This window comes from Leuciscus leuciscus (genome assembly GCF_965113295.1).
Source record: "Leuciscus leuciscus genome assembly, chromosome: 14".
Classification (NCBI taxonomy): domain Eukaryota; kingdom Metazoa; phylum Chordata; class Actinopteri; order Cypriniformes; family Leuciscidae; genus Leuciscus; species Leuciscus leuciscus.
Window position 1 is genome coordinate 12,680,380 of NC_138738.1, and position 17,268 is coordinate 12,697,647.

A 17,268-nucleotide genomic window follows, 5' to 3' on the forward strand; every position below is an offset into this window, starting at 1 on the left:
AAACCCTCAGTGACATCAACACGTCTTCTGAGTTTGAGCTCCACTGTGAGACAGCCTTTCTGGTCTGGTGTGACTCCAGTGTCTTGTGATGTTGAGATGTGATGACACTCGTTCATATTCAACTAGCTCAGTTTGGTTCAGTGCTTGTATTTGTGACAGATCTATTCAATAAGACTCTAGGCTAGGTTTGACCAAAATTAGGCCAGGAAGCTGCAGAAACTGCCTGTTATATTATTTAACAGTCCACTGCCAATGGGGCTTGTGAACTAACCAGTGGATACCCTGCATGGGCAGCACCACAGACCTAATCACACTGTGGATGAACTGCACAACAGGCTCTATTGCTAGTATTTTGTGGTGGACTTAAATACAATTCTTTTGATTGAAATGGCAGCTGTCACAAAAGTGCATTTGAGAAAGACTTTGCCCCCCTATCTTGAAAACCATAAAGACATTGTCCATCCCTTGTTGATGAAGACAAGGACAACTATTTTGAGTAAGTGGATTTGATATAGCCCTCTCACATGGCGATTGAGTGACCATGGTAAAGGATCTTTATGTAAGTATCTTAAAACAAAAACAAAAATTCTGTCATTATTTACTCATCCTCATGTCGTTCCAAACCCGTAAGATTTTCATTCATCTTTAAGAACACAAATGAAGATCTTTTTGATGAAACCTGAGCGATCTCTGTCCCTCCATTTACAGCTACACAACTACCACTTTGACGCTTCAAAAAGTTCATAAAGAGATCGTAAAACTAATCTATATCATCCAAGATATCCATGTTTTTATTTCTTAAGTCGAAAATAAATTAAGGTTTTTGAGGAAAACATTCCAGGATTTTTCTACACTGAGTGGACTTCAATGGCAAGCCAGGTATTCCAATGTTCAAAGAAGGTTCAAATGTCAGTCTCAATGCAGCTTCAAAGTCTCTACACGATCCCAGTCGAGAAATAAGGGTCTTATCTAGCGAAACGATCGGTCATTTAATTAAAAATAATAATAATAATAATATATATACTGGGATCAACAGTAACAACTGGGATCGTGTAGAGACTTTGAAGCTGCATTGAGACGGACATTTGAACCTTCAAACTGTTGGTTGCCATTGAAGTCCATTATATGGAGAAAAATCCTGGAATGTTTTCCTCAAAAACCTTAATTTCTTTTCAACTGAAGAAAGAAAGACATGGATATTTTGGATGACATCGGGGTGAGTAAATTATCAGCAAACATTTTTTTTGAAAGTGAACTAATCTTTAATGACAGGATTGACATTTTTGGGTGAACTATGCCTTTAATGGGAAATTCAAGTTATTAAATCAAATGTGAGAAAAAACCCTGAATTCCTTTGGGATTTGTGGAAGTACTGGTGCATATCTATAATATGTTGACTGCTTTTTAAAAACTTTTTGATTGCTTTTGTTTCTGTTTATTCCTAAATAATGTATATATATTTTATGTGTTTAATTTATTATTATTATAATACTTAAATTGTTGTACTTATACTTAACATATACATTATATCCTATTTATTATTTTGTGGACCTTTAGTTTATCAATTATCCTGTCATTTAAATAATAATAAAAATATTGCAATACATAACTGCAATAGTATTATGAAGAACAAATACCATAAAATGGCATATCTGAGACCATAAAAGTTTTTTCTTTCTCCTCTTTTTCTAATTTTTTTTTTTTTTTTTTTATAAAGCACCAGAGAGATAATGTGCTAACACCACTGTAGACATTACTAATGAGAGCAGTAATGTGAATTACAGTATATGCCTCTGGCACTTCTCTTTATAAATACATATGTATCATCACGGCAGACTGGGGTGCACATGAGAAAGCATCATTTGCTTATAGCAAACTAACACTGTTGAGAATGTAAGCAAATGGTTCACAGATTTTCTTCAGCAGTGAAGTATTATCCCAGTGCCGGCTAGAGCCCAAAGCTGCTAGTTAACAACATCAAGTTACAAAATGCATAAAATCTTTTTCTCACTTGAATTGCAGTGTCAAGTTGAGGATTCCAACTTTGATTTGAAGAGAAAATCGGAAATGTGAAAAATGTGGGTCTGTCACATGAAACTTGTCTACTATTGTCTTTTCATAAGTCTAAAACTACTGCTGCAGTTTTCCAAATATAGTCAGATGACTGGGTGTCCAGTGTCCGCTGAAGCCGACTCTGCCCTAGTTATTCACACACACTACATTGCTTGTCATGTCCTTTTCAAGCTGTCCCATCAGGAAAGCTCACCCCTATGAGAACAACAGCAAGATCAAAACCTTGTCTGCTTTGGTACAATCATAATTTAAAGGCCATGTGTTCAAATAAATATACCGAAAGAAAGTTGCCACAATGAAGCACTTTCACAAGAGTGAAAGTCAAGTCTGATATTCAGTACAAAACCATGAATGCATGTATATTGCTGTTAGCCTGCATCAATTACAAAGAAGTTCATATTTAGTAAAATTACACTATCATTCAAAAGTTTTGGTCGGTAAGATTTTTTTAAATCACTAATGCTCACCAAGGCTGCATTTACTTGGTCAAAAATACAGTAGAAACAATAATATTGTAAAATTTAAATTTATTTAAAAATGTCATTTATTCCAGTAATTGATTCTCAGTGGCCTTTACTTTAGTCTTCAGTGTCACATGATCCTTCAAATATCATTCTAATATGCTGATTTGATGTCCAAGTAACAAAAACAGTTGTTCAATATTTTTGTGGATGCTGTGGATAGATATTTTTAATAGAAAGTTCAAAACATCAACTTTTATTTGAAATTGAATCTTTTTATAATTTTTTGATTAATATAAGTACTAATTTCTTTCTTTTTTTCTTCTTAAAAAAAAATAAATCATACTGACTCAAAACTTTTGAACATTAGTGTACATTTCAGAAGAGGTTTTGCCAGTTAGTATGTTTATTTTCCTTTCCAGTGCTGTTTTAGGAAATGTCAGCATTCTTGGAATGCCTCTTGTCCAAGAGAAACAAATGTAACTGTTAAAGAAAGCTATAACTCTGACTTGTTTTGTTGCATTATTCACCTTAGGCGTAAACATGTTAATAAATCTTTTTGTATAGCTTTCCAGACCTATGCTAAATACTGTATACTTTCAGAATATCAAGTACTACTGAAGGTGAAGTTAAAACAACAACATACAAACACAGAACAAACAGTGCTCTTTTAGCGGCAGAGAAGTATTTTAGAAAAACAGCTCCCTGGTTAATGCATCCTAGGCAGGGCGATGGCCTATTCCGGTATCTCTCAGCAGCCTGAAGACCACAGCGTCTATTTGGACCAGTGGACATTTCACAGGCCAGTGGAAGAGACTACATCATGCCGTCTCCAGTGTTCCGTGAAATATTTCCTTGGCAACAGGAGAAACAGCGTTGATGCTGAGGGGCAAATTCTACGGATAAAGCCAATCTGGAACAAAGGCTAACTAGATGCTCCCATATGGAGCTCATGATCGATATTCAGTGACACAGTAGACATGCAGCAGTGGTATTTAGGAGGAGTGTGAAGAGAAAAGGGTAGTGCAGACTACAAAATGTCACTCTCTATTTTAATTGCAGTCATCGGAGCTTTGAAGTAAACAATGCTGGATTTTGTGAGTGCTGTAAGCTTTCTGAGCTGCGACGCACAGAGCTTAATGGCACGGATTCAGGTCTGAGCTGAGAAATGCGAAATTTGATTTGCCATACCTCTCCATAATGCTTAATATGTGCTGTCGGGCCGTTTGTTTACCAATATGGCAATTTACCATGATGGCTTCTTTGTCACATTTGCAAAGGCTAAGGTTGTAACTGTAAGCCAATTATCCACTGGCTATGTTACCCGCTGAAGCAAGGGATTGTGTTTGAATAGCCAATGGAGCACTGTGTGTCTGCTTGTCTATTCATTTCATATGCTCAAGAAACTATCCACCAATTTTTCTTGCAGGAGTTGGAATTTACCTATAATCTACTTGATGTGTATTTATCATATTACTGTTTCAGACTTCAGAATAAGGGGCAGGCAAATTTAGTGTCTCAACCCATGAAACAATAACTAGCTGGAGAGACTCTACACTGTAAACAATTGCTGTAAAAAAAAGAAACGGCCAAATTTTGACAGTAACATGCTGTTTTCCATTAAAACAGCAATATACAGTAGAAAAAAATGCATTCTGTGTGATATTTGTCATTTTCGAGAAAGTAGCCTACAGGAAAATACTGTGAAATAACAGCGCTCAAAGTCGACACTCAGAGGCTGTGTTCCAAATCACACCCAATACCCTCATTCACTATTCCCTACATTAGTTCACTAATATAGCCCACTTGACTGAGTGGATCATTTCTTAGTTATTTTAATTAAATTTCGAAGTTAATTCAGACACCGATGAAAACCTGCTGTTAACAAGCAGAATCAATGAAGGAAAGAGGAAAAAAAGATGAAATCAACTGAAGATAAAATACATTAAATCTCTGAAGATCTACAACTACAAGGATTAAACAACTCCACCAGCTTCACTTATTACTAACCAGTTTGACTTTATTTCTGTCAGACGTCTACAGAAGTTCTTATTAAAAGCGGACAGAGGTTTAGATGTCATTTTATTTTCATTACCATGATGGTGATCAGTGTTTGCTTTAGTTGGGCTCTTGACCCTTGACTTTTGAACATTAGTTTTTCTTTGGCTGCGGTAGCTGTGTCTTTAAAAGACATTTGCTATGGCAAAAAAGCTGAAAGAAAACAGGGTCAGATGACAATGGTTGTTTGTTAATGGTCACAATCATCATCTAGTGGCCCGATTCACTGATCTCTTTTACTATCTAATGTATTTATATGGGTGATGTTTAAAAAAAAAAAAAAGTATTATGGTATCACTGTGATTTTGTGTTTAGTAGCGTGTTTTGTGATGGTTCAGATTTGGTGTTATCTTTTTTGTTGATTGTCACCATTGTTGAGATTCATTGGCTGATTCTTGATGTCTGTGTGTGTCTGACTGAAGCCATAGTTCCCATTTATTTTTCAAGAAATCAGTTCAAAATCAAAATCAGTGAAAAAACTGATTGCGCATCACTGTTTGATCTTTTTCTGTAGTTTTACAGTGTAGAAATATAAAATTAAAGGGTTAGTTTACCCAGTTCTCACGCATGCGTCGTGACGCTCTCGTGAACTCACGTCAGAGGCCCACACAGAAGAAAATGAATAGTTAAATAAAGTCGTTATTTTTGTTTATTTTTGAGCACAAAAAGTATTCTTGTGCCTTGATAAACTTAAGGTTGAGTCACTGTAGTCACTTGGACTATTTTATCTATCTAACTTTTCTGGGCCGGCAGATGCAATTACATAGCAGCCTATGAAGGAGTGTGCCAGCTCTCAGATTTAATAAAAAATATCTTAATTTGTGTTCCGAAGATGAACGAAAATCTTGCAACATGAGGGTGAGTAATTACTGACAGAATTTTCATTTTTGGGTGAACTAACCCTTTAAAGCTACACTGTGTAATTTTTTAAGTTGATTCTTAGCAAAAAACACTTTGTTCTTTCAAAATGATATGTGCTCATTAATGTGTAATTACTTCTACCAACTAATCAAGTATTCTCGTAAGCGTAGAATCTGCCATTTAGAATACATACGAGCGAGTCGCTCGAATGGCGGCAGCCATGTTGCGCCTCCATCTTTAAAATACATTAGCCAAAGAGGGACATACCTGGAAATTCAAGCTTCGCCTTTCGCGTTTTTACACTCAGTTGCACCGTGACGAATGCGAGGGGGAGATTACTGCCGGCAGATTTGAAATAATACGGCCACCGTAGGAGTTAAAACGCCCTCGGAATGGGAGCGGCTAGAAAGTAATATTCAGTTGGTAGTCATAAACAATTTCACCGCTAGATGGGAGAAAATCCTACACAGTGTAGTTTTAAGCTGTATTAAAACAACACATTTTTGATAAGGGATCAGACACAATATGTGATTGGTGTTGCAAACATTATGTGATGACATCATAATCAGCAATACCTGATCTAATTTTTGTTGGCTTTGTTTCCGCCACAACAAATGTGTCTTTAAAACACACAGTTACAGCAGCCAAAGAAAAACTAATGTTAAAGTCAAGGGTCAAGAGCCCAACTAAAGTAAACACTGATCTCCATAATTGTAACGTCAAATGAAACAAAACAACATCTCTGTTAATTCTCAATGGGAATTTCTGTAGACGAATAAAAAAATAAATAAAGTCAATCTGGTTAGTAATAAGTGAAGCTGGTAATGCTATTTTTTGGAGTTGTTTAATCCTCCTCTGCTGAGATCTTCAGATATTTAATGTCTTCTGTGGCTGAAGTCAGTTGTAGTTCTTGTGTTTTGTTTTTTTCTGTTCTTCTTGTTCCTCTTTCCTTCAGTGATTCTGCTTGTTAACATCAGGTGTTCATCACTAATGCTCAATAATTAGTTAATCACTGAATTATATAATTAACTTCAACACTGCTTCAGTGTTACTCCAACACTCTGTTGTGTGGACAGACAAGTATTCATTTAAAACAGAAAGTTTTGCAGTGTGGTTAAAAGGGTTAAATGTGTCAAATAAAAAAAAAAACAGAGTGAAGCGTATTTTAATCGGTAATCAACTGTACATTTATTTACGGCATAAAACTGTAGAAAAACAGCAATTTACTGGCAAACACAGCTGCCAGTAGATTACCGTAAAATCAAGGAAAACCAGTAATATACTGTAAAATGTTACCCTGGAAATCGTCTCGGTTACTGATGTAACCCTCGTTCCCTGAAGGAGGGAACGGGAGACATAACGTCGACGTGACGACGTAATTGGGATCACTTCAGGGAGCCCTATCAACTTCGAGTGTCTACAGAATGAGCCAATGAATTGGCTTGCGTGAATCGCGTCACGCGCCCCCGCCCCGCCGCCCGGGTATAAACAGGAAGCGGGCGCACGCACACATTGTTTTTCGCTGAGGAGCCGAGATTTGTGACGGCCATGCAGCGATGGTCAGCAACGGTGGCGACGTAATTGGGATCCCATGGAAAACGCCACAGTTGCTGCCACATCCAGCGCCCTACGCAAGACTCTCAGACCCCCAACTGCTGGGGCGGAAGACCTGCGTAGAGGGAGTTCAACTGCTGTTCCATTATACCCCACACAGTGGAACTCTTGGATAACACTGGGAAGCGTACCTTTCCAGGGGAAAGAACGCTGCGGAGCCACATCCTGCCCGAAGGGTACCTCCTACATGTGGAGAATACACATATGGACTGGCCGAAGGGGCAGTGCAACATATGGAATGTCCCTGGGGTGGCTCCACCCGAAGGGGGAGACTACACCGACAGTGACGGCAGAGCAGACTCTGCCGAGGGAAGACACGGGCTCACCGCAGGGAGCTGGTCGTGGAAAATACACATATGGGATCGCCGCAGGGATCATCACATATGGAACCCAGCCTAGCACAAGTTACACAGCATACGAGCACTAGGCCTGGCGTCGGACTCTCCGCAACGTCCGACTGCCGAAGGGGTGCGGAGGAACTCACAGGGTTCGCCAACTGGGGAACTCGACTGGAGCAAAAAGCGCACGTATCCATTCCTAGGAAGGGAGTGGCGCAGTAAGCCGACACTAGAGCGGGAACTTCGGTGTTACCGGCTAGTTGAAGCGAGCACACAGGAAGAAACCGGCTCAACACGTAGGCTATAAAACCTAGCGAACGTGTTAGGTGTCGCCCAGCCTGCAGCTCTACAGATGTCTGTCAGCGAGGCGCCGTGTGCCAGCGCACAGGAAGAAGCGACACCCCTATTGGAGTGGGCTTCCAACCCGGGCGGGCAGGGCACGCCTTGGGCTTCGTAAGCCAAGGCGATGGCATCCACTATCCAGTGGGCCATCCTCTGCTTGGAGACAGCCTTCCCCTTCTGCTGGCCTCTGTAACAGACGAAGAGCTGATCTGAGGTCCTGAGGCTTTGCGTTCTGTCCCCGTACAGACGCAGAGCGCGAACGGGACAGAGAAAAGCCAGGGCTGAGTCTGCCTCCTCCGAAGGCAGCGCTTGCAGGTTCACTACCTGGTCCCGGAAGGGAGTGGTAGGAACCTTGGGCACGTATCCGGGCCGGGGTCTCAGGATGACGTGAGAGTTATCCGGGCCGAATTCTAGGCACGATTCGTCGACCGAAAATGCATGCAGGTCCCCTACCCTCTTGATAGAGGCCAATGCAACCAGGAGAACTGTCTTACAGGACAAGATTTTTAACTCAGCTGATTGCAAAGGCTCAAAGGGTGGTCTCTGAAGAGCCGAAAGGACCAGAGACAAATCCCAAGAGGGTATAGAGAGTGGGCGAGGAGGATTCAGTCTCCTCGCTCCCCTCAGGAACCTGACGATCAGGTCGTGCCTTCCCAAAGACTTATCATCAACAGCATCGTGATGTGCGGCAATAGCGGCAACATACACTTTAAGGGTGGAGGGAGACAGCCTTCGCTCCAGCCCTTCTTGCAGGAAGGAAAGCACGGCTCTGATCGAGCAAGATCGGGGGTTCTCCTCGTGAGAGGAGCACCAGTCAACGAACAGGTTCCACTTCAACGCATAGAGGCGCCTCGTAGAGGGGGCTCTAGCGGAAGTGATGGTGTCAACTACCGCAGGGGGTAGGTCACCTAGAACCTCCGCGTCCCGTCCAGGGACCAGACATGGAGTTTCAAGAGGTCAGAGGTGCCATAGGGTGCCCCGTCTCTGAGAGAGTAGGTCCTCTCTCAGAGGGATGGGCCAGGTAGGGGCTGTCGCGAGGAGCACTAGTTCCGGGAACCAGGTCCGGTTGGGCCAATACGGCGCAACTAACAAGACCTGCTCCTCGTCCTCCCTGACTTTGCACAAGGTCTGTGCAAGAAGGCTCACTGGGGGAAATGCATACTTGCGAAGGCCCCGGGGCCAGCTGTGTGCCAGAGCATCCGTGCCGAGGGTCCCCTGATCTACCTGAGCGGTCCCGAAGCGCCTGAAAATCAGCTGGACCACCTGGGGATGGAGTCGCCATTCTCCCGGTAACACCTACTGCCGTGAGAGCTCGTCGGCTGCACGGTTGAGCAGGCCCGGAATGTAAACGGCACGAAGCGACCTCAGATGCTTCTGACTCCAGAGGAGGAGATGGCGGGCGAGTTGTGACATGCGGCGGGAGCGTAGACCATCTTGGCGGTTGATGTACGCAACGGTCACAGTGCTGTCCGAACGGACCAGTATGTGCTTGTCTAGTAGCAGCGTTTTGAAGCGGCTCAGCACAAGACGTACTGCTAACAACTCAAGGCAATTGATGTGCCAAAGCAGTTGAGGCCCCGTCCACAGACCTGAAGCTGCATGCCCGTTGTACGTGGCCCCCCAGCCGGTGGCAGAGGCATCTGTGGAGACCACAGAGTGCCTGGACACTTGTTCCAGGGGAACTCCTGCCCGCAGGAACGAAGGGTCCGACCACAAGCTGAGAGTTTGGCGACAGTGCGGAGTCACTTGGACCCGGCACGAGCCGCTCTGCCACGCCCATCTCGGGACTCGATCGTGAAGCCAGTGTTGGAGCGGCCTCATATGAAGCAATCCGAGCGGCGTAACCGTGGCTGCAGATGCCATATGCCCCAGGAGCCTCTGAAAAAGTTTCAGAGGTGCCGCTGTCCTGCATCTGAGCGTGCTCACGCAGTCCAATACTGACTGGACACGGGCCTCGGTGAGGCGCGCTGTCATGTTGATCGAGTCCAACTCCATACCGAGAAAAGAGATCCTCTGCCCGTGGGTGAGTTTGCTCTTTTCCCAGTTGACCCGAAGCCCTAGGTGGCTGAGGTGACTGAGCACCATGTCCCTGTGTTCGCACAACTGCTCTCTCGACTGGGCCAGAATAAGCCAGTCGTCGAGGTAGTTGAGGATGCGAACACCACGCTCGTACACGGGAGCAATGGCCGCCTCCGCGACTTTCGTGAAGACGCGGGGCGACAGGGCCAGCCCGAAGGGTAAGACCTTGTACTGATATTCCCGTCCCTCGAACGCAAAGCGAAGAAACGGTCTGTGTCGAGGGAGAATCGAGACATGAAAGTACGCGTCCTTCAGGTCGATCGCTGCAAACCAATCTTGGGGAATGGATGCATTTGAAAATGCGTTTCTGCGTAAGCATCTTGAACGGTAGCCTGTGAAGGGACCGATTCAGGACGCGCTGGTCCAAGATTGGTCGTAACCCACCACCTTTCTTGGGTACAAATCGGCTGGAGGGACCGGCTCGATCGCGTCCTTCGCCAGTAGGACTGCAATCTCTGACCTGAGCACAGGGGCACTGTCCGCCAAAACACGGGTGAACAGAATGCCCTTGAAAGCAGGGGGGTGCCGGGCGAACTGAATCGCATAGCCGAGTCTGATGGTACGTATGAGCCAGTGAGACGGGCTGGGAAGCGTTAACCAGGCTCCCAGAGACCGAGCAAGCCGGACCAACGGCACCACGGACGTACCCGGGGTGGGGCAGCGCAGCGGAATGCAGGGACCCGACTCGGACAGCACAGCGGCCCGAAGTGGGGTCTGAGTGTGTGGTGCAGCACATACCTGCTTCCGTCGAAGGGCAGAGTGAGTGTGCGGAGGCGTCAGTGCCTCCAGGACACAGCCACTGCTGCCCGCTGGCGATGAAAGAGGGGCTCGGGAGTGACAAGGCATGACGGCGTCGTCGACTGCCAAGCGCGCCCTCTTGGGGCCCGGAGGTTTCAGAAATTGCTCTTTTTTTGAAAATGTGGGTACCACTGACCCGGGGTCGGCTTCCTACGGCTTGCTCCATGCTGAGGCCTGGATGGTTGCTGCTGCTGGGGCTTAGCGGGAGCAGAGGACGCCGCAGAAGGCCGACCTCGGCGACGAGTAGACGGAGGGTCTGCGGCCGGCGGACGGGTGGGAGCAGCAGCGGTCCGCCGGGGCAGGATGTGCCGGATGGCCTCCGTCTGCTTCTGTGCGGCCGAGAACTGCTGGGCAAAGCTCTCGACCGCGTCGCAGAACAACCCAACCTGGGAAAGAGGGGCATCCAGGAACTGATATTTATCGGTGTCCCTCATATCCGCCAGGTTGAGCCAAAGGTGGCGCTCCTGGACCACCAAGGTGGACATCGCCTGACCGACTGAACGTACGGTTTCCTTCGTCGCCTGGAGGGCGAGGTCGGTTGCCACACGGAGCTCCCGGAGGAGCTCTGGGTCAGAACCACCCTCGTTCATGTCCATGAGCGCCTGGGCCTGGTGGACCTGCAAGAGCGCCATGGCATGGAGGGCGGAAGCAGCCTGTCCATAGGCCTTGTAAGCCTTCGCCGTTAGACCGGACGGAAACTTACAGGCCTTGGACGGGAGGCGTGGATTACCCCGCCAAGAGGAGGCGGACGCCGGACACAGTTGCATCGCAACGGCCCGTTCCACTGGGGGGATATCCACATACCCCTTAGCTGCCCCGCCGTCGAGGGTGGCGAGGGGGGAGGAGCCACTAGAACGGCTTCGGGCACTATACGGTGCCTTCCACGTCCTAGAAAGCTCCTCATGCACCTCCGGAAAGAAAGGTACCGGGGCGGCGCACTGAGAAAAAGCACGGCCTGCCCCGAGAAACCAATCATCCAACCGAGAAGGTTGAACGTGGTGTAGGGTTCCACGCAAGCCCAACCTTCTCGGCGGCCCGGGAAAGCATAGCCGCCCATTCTGGATCGGTCTCGGACAACGCTACACGCCCCGAAGGGGGCAACGCAGCCGAGTCGTCATCTCCAGAGGACTGAAGCTCCCCCTCCGATGCTGCGATCGACATCTGATCGTCAGCTAGAGCCCCAAAGGAAACGGTTGGTCGTTCCGGAGAAGGACCAAGACGTTCACTAAGGGGCCCCAATGGCAACAGCGCTTGTGAGGCGTGAGGGGCCCGCGGAGGTTGACTCGACGGGGAAGCCCTCACGGTAACCCTCAGATCACCCTGGTCATGCACCGAAGTAGGTCTATTCTGCGGGGCAGAATAAACACTAGATCGGGGCATAGGCGAGGGGACTGCACCTCCCTTGAGGTAAGCGAGTCTCGATCTAAGCGCTGAGATAGTCAAATTCCCGCAATGGGAACATGAACTATCCACAAAAGCTGCCTCAGCTGCCTCAACTACTGTGGCTATCTGCTGGCGCCAGGGAACGACGGCATCCAGAAACGCACAAGCGGAATGACATCTTGAAAAAGACGCAGGGTCACGCTTGTGTTGCTCTTTTAGTAAAATAAAAAAGATTGGAAAAACACTCTCTTAGTGCTGAGGCACCCAGGGGTAGCCGCAGTGTGAATGAACACACACAGGGGAAACGCCCACCGAACCGACACACACACAGACACAAACAATAGTGCTGTGAAAACAGCAGTTGTGAGCTGCAATGCTCGCGGCCACCGCTGATCGTGCCGTCACACCAACACTGCAAGCAGAGAGAGATTTTCCTTTGAAGTCTACAAAAGCGCTGATTCTCATAGACAGAAGTCTCATAGAAGCTCGGCTCCGAAGTGAAAGACAATGTGTGCGTGCGCCCGCTTCCTGTTTATACCCGCGGGGCGAGGGCGCGTGACGCGATTCACGCACGCCAACGTTCATTGGCTCGTTCTGTAGACACTCGAAGTGATCCCAATTACGTCGTCACGTCAGCAACTGAAAGGGAACCAGAGTTCTCACGAGAGTACAAGTTGAATTTGCTCAGCAAGTTTACTCTGGCGTCAAGTAATGATGCTCATTAAATATGCCCTTGTATCCGAGCTGCACCAATCACATCGGGTTATCTGATATAGGCGAGCCAGAGGTGAGCTAAACAGATGATGACAGCGCTGTGATGTCGAAGTCATTAGTAAACATTGCAAGATGGCTATGGATGAACACCAGCTGTTTGAAACGGCTTTGGCCACTACAATGAACAAGTTAGACTTGGCTTTTTATCTAAAAGAGGAACAGAAGACGGTGCTCGAATCGTTCCTTTGCTAGAAGGACGTTTTTGTTGTTTTGCCGACCAGATACGGCAAGAGTCTAATCTACCAGTTAGCTCCACTGGTAGCTAAACGTATGGGGCTTGTTGTGATTGGTCGTAGTGTTATCCAATTGCGTGCAGTGAGATTTTCAAATGCATGCTTGGTGCCGCCCCTCGAGCTGGCCGATTTTCATTAGTCGATGCCAGACCATTAATCTTTCAGATTTAGGTCTGGATTTCCAGGCTACTAAAATTTAACAGTCAGATTTATTAAACGAAAGAAGTTAATTTCACTGAAATATTAGTTCATAGAAAAAAGTTATGCGAAGTCAATAACTGATAAGGAGAGTAAATATTAAACTGAAGTGTTTTATGTGTTTTTACACAAGATGATATAGGAGAGATCTGTTAGTTTAATTAATTAGTTTTGTGGGTCACCATTGTGCTGGAGAGTAGAGCATGTGCTTCAGTCAAAGATGAGCAGAGAAATACTGATGTTATGCTGTCGGTTGCTTTATTTAAAAGCAGTAACTGTGTAGTTTCTGATGCAGTGACAATCTCCTTGCTTAGTACATTAGCACATACATGCGTGCTATTGTTTGCTAAATACAAACTGCAAAGATTTTAGTTAAAGTCATGTTTTTAATGAATTCACTATTACACATTAGTTGTTTGCAGTTTTATATTAAGAGATATTCATTTTCAGTGGACTCAAATGAAGTTCACAGTACTATCAGTATAAATACTAGTTTTTAAACTCGAACTGTTTGAAGCAATCGGTTTCCCAAATTATATGAGTTACCTTTCATGGTATTTTTATGGTAACATAGTGTAAAAAAGGAGAGCTTTAAATTAACGGTAAAGGGCTGTAAATTAACAGTACATTGCTGGCAACCACAGCTGCCAGTAGATTACCGTTATTTTACAGCGCAGTTTTTTACAGTAAAATTACATTTTCTCTATTCACAGTACCACTGTTATTATAACTGTTTTTTTTGTTTTTTGTTTTTTCATTTAGGTGTTTTATTATTATTATCCATACATTTTTTTCTTAAAATAATGAATTTTCTCTTGCATATTAGCAAATTCCATCTTTATTTTTTGTAACTGATATTCTTCCAATGAGATGTTTTTTAGTATTATCATTTTTAGTATTATTATATTTCTTATTTCATGTCTATTTTCTTTGTTTTATTTAACTACTATTTGTGTATGTGCACTACCGCAATATCTAAAATCTGACGTAATTTTTAATGGGACCACGGAACATTTTGAAATGTCATGTCAAAACTGATTGGCTGACACTAGCCGATTCAAAAGCAGGCTCACTAACAGACAGGGAAAAATATTCCAAATAAGATAATTTCACACTTTTATGAGCCCTCAAAAAAGAATTGAGCACAGGCACAACATAAAATACAATATAATGAAATATTAGCAATTCATATGTTTCTTATTTCATCAGAATACTGTACATGTCAATTTAGATTTTTATTACCAAATGGTTTAGTTACAGTATCTACCAGAATGAGTTTACTTGGCAATCCTAACTATAGCCAAAATACAGGTAACAGAATGACTCCATAGATATACAAATGTCAAGGATAGGGAATAATTATATTTCTGTGTCATATGATTAACAGTGTCATCCTTATTCATGCTATATGGTTAATAAGCATGCAGTCAACACAGCTGTGGTTCATTATATTCTTCCTGTGGGATATAATAATTAAAACTTTAAATCCTACACTAATGTATGAAACAGATGCTTCAAACGTCAGTGATTTCACCTGAGCGTCACTTGCTGGGCTGTCGGAAAATTAAAAAGAATTAAACCTGTTTCCGAGTAGACATCTGTCAAACAAGCTTCTTCAAACTGCCAATTTCTCATCCTAAAAATTGAAAGTGAACCAAGTGTCCCTCATGAGAACAACAGCTGATATATGCTGTAACAAAATGTCATGAATCAAAATCATCCGCTCCTTTTTTGTTTGCTTAAGTAAATAGGATTTAGTTATTTCACTTACAGCAAATGCCATGGCCATGTCTCTTTTATTGTGCACCGCCCTTCTGCTTTATGTTGTGCTTTATATTCTTTTGCATTGTAAATGTATGTTGCTTCTTCTCTTCATAGATTGACCATAAACGCAGAATGCCAGCTTCAACTGCATAACTTTCCTATGGATGAGCACTCCTGCCCACTCATCTTCTCCAGCTGTGAGTATCTCTTCCTTTTAGTCTCCTCGGATTCACAACTTTAGATTTCCATTTCTTTTCTCCTTTGGTTGTGAATGTTTTGGTTTGTTATTTGTTCTTTGTACAAGACAACCTTGCACATTCAAGTAGCTACAAGAATATCAATATGCCTTTTGAAATGCTTCATTTGAAGCATATCAGTACAGTGTTGCCATGGCTGGGGAGGCATGTGTTCAAGTGAGTAAAAGGGAACCCCTCTTCTTATTATTTATAAAAAGTAAAGTTACATATTGTTGATAATCTTTTAATTAATTACACTATTTCATGCTATACACTATAAAAGTGGTTTAACAGTGGTTTAATTTCACAACGGTGATAAACAGTGCAGAAGTTTACGGCAAGCACGATCGTTACCTGGCTGTCACCAATGAAGGCAGGTCCTGAAGACGCCGGTTACATTGGTGCCGTGACCCTGATGGGGACCCAGTGAGGTTTAGGAGATCATTTAGGAGTTTAAAAGAGGTCAGCTAGTGAGAGCTGTGTGGGTAAACCTCACTCCCCTGATCTCAAGAGGCGCATTAGTGACAGACGCTAGATGCTGCGGTCTTCAGCGTCCTTGTTAGCACGCCCACCTCCCATGCGCTGGTTCGAATCCTGCTCAAAGCGGGGCGAGTAGAATCAGACGGGTTACAGGTGCATATAGGCTACTTCGATCTTTTTGGTCAAAGCATTTCTCACTCCAGTTGCCTTTTATGCTGTAAATGTTCAGTTTAGAAGAACAATATGCCCTGGAATGTCTTTGAAATATTCACATATCTTCACAAACAAGTGATAAATGTTCTGAAAAGCCACTATAGGATTCGATTATATTACATTTCTCTCATAACAACAACACCAATAAAATTCTCATCCTATTGTTTGATTAATAGCAGTTAAACCAGTCTTGCCACAAAAGCAATTCAAACTCTATTTGGCAATATTTCACCTGTGAAAGGGGGTGTTTATATTGGAGTCACAACAGCAAAAAATAAATAAAATACTGTTTAATTTACTTCAGGGGGAAAAATTTTGAGGAAAATGTACGATATGACCCCTTTAACTGAGAAAGACAATCAGGCGTGATATTTAGCCTGTAAAATCGGATTTTATGGATAATATTGCAAGAGCACATTTCTGATGGTAGACATGGTATTGCTGCTGGGAATGTGTCACAGCTGATTAGGATTTCATGCTTTATGATGTAATGTTTCATTTTTGCTCTCCATATATTCTCTTATATAGAAACTAGGCCATGGATTTCATTACATGTATACACCAAGGGCACAGATAGGCTGGTAATTACTCTGCATGTCCGATGGGCTCTTGAAAGCTGGCTTCATTAGTGGGGTGTCATGAATGACATTACTCAAGGGTGATTGGTAATGGGTGATGCATCTGTGGTGTTAAGAGTCCAGACAAAGAAGGACATGGGTAAATTGGAAAAGTTTGAGACCCTGGGTAATATGATTTCTCACCTCTGTTTCTACCCCCTAATTCACACATCAAGGCTCTCTGCTCTTCTCGAAATGTTTTATTTTTTTCTTAGTCATTTTTGGAGCAATGCTCAGAATGACATACCGAACCAACATCCATTTACAGAAAACTATGTGTTACATCATGCCCATTTTCAGGAGTATCTAAAATATTAGAGATTGTGTGGAAAGCACTAACCAAATATGTTATTTCACAAATGAAAGTTTTATTGAGAAAGACACTTTATAATGAATGTTTAATGGTTGAGACAGGGAGTTGAATTCAAATATTATTTTAACAAATTAGCAGATAATTATTGATAGTCAACTTTATGCTATATGGCATGAAAACATTTGTGTGTTTGTGTGTTTACTCATTGCTGATAATTCGTTTTGATTTGATTTGATTTGATTTGATTTGATTTGATTTGATTTGATTTGATTTGATTTTTGATTTAAAATATGTTTTAAAGCTTGGCCTTGACTTTATTGAGTTGAATCACTGAAGAAGGTCCTACATCTAGAAATATTTGAGGGTTGCTCTTTCATTGCCATGGAAACTTTTGATCTCAGTCTTTTAGTTCTTTTGGCAAATAGTTTGTGAC

At 43.5% G+C, this 17,268-nt stretch overlaps 1 protein-coding gene across 2 annotated transcripts in view; it reads left to right on the forward strand.

Annotated features, from left to right (window-relative positions):
- Nucleotides 1-17,268, forward strand: part of gabrg3 (gamma-aminobutyric acid type A receptor subunit gamma3) — a 143,328-nt gene that overhangs the window by 99,426 nt on the left and 26,634 nt on the right. For both annotated transcript variants that reach the window (XM_082137271.1, XM_082137272.1), the window contains one exon: nucleotides 15,091-15,173. In XM_082137271.1, coding sequence (XP_081993397.1) covers nucleotides 15,091-15,173 — 83 coding nt within the window. The remainder of the gene's footprint in view (nucleotides 1-15,090; nucleotides 15,174-17,268) is intronic.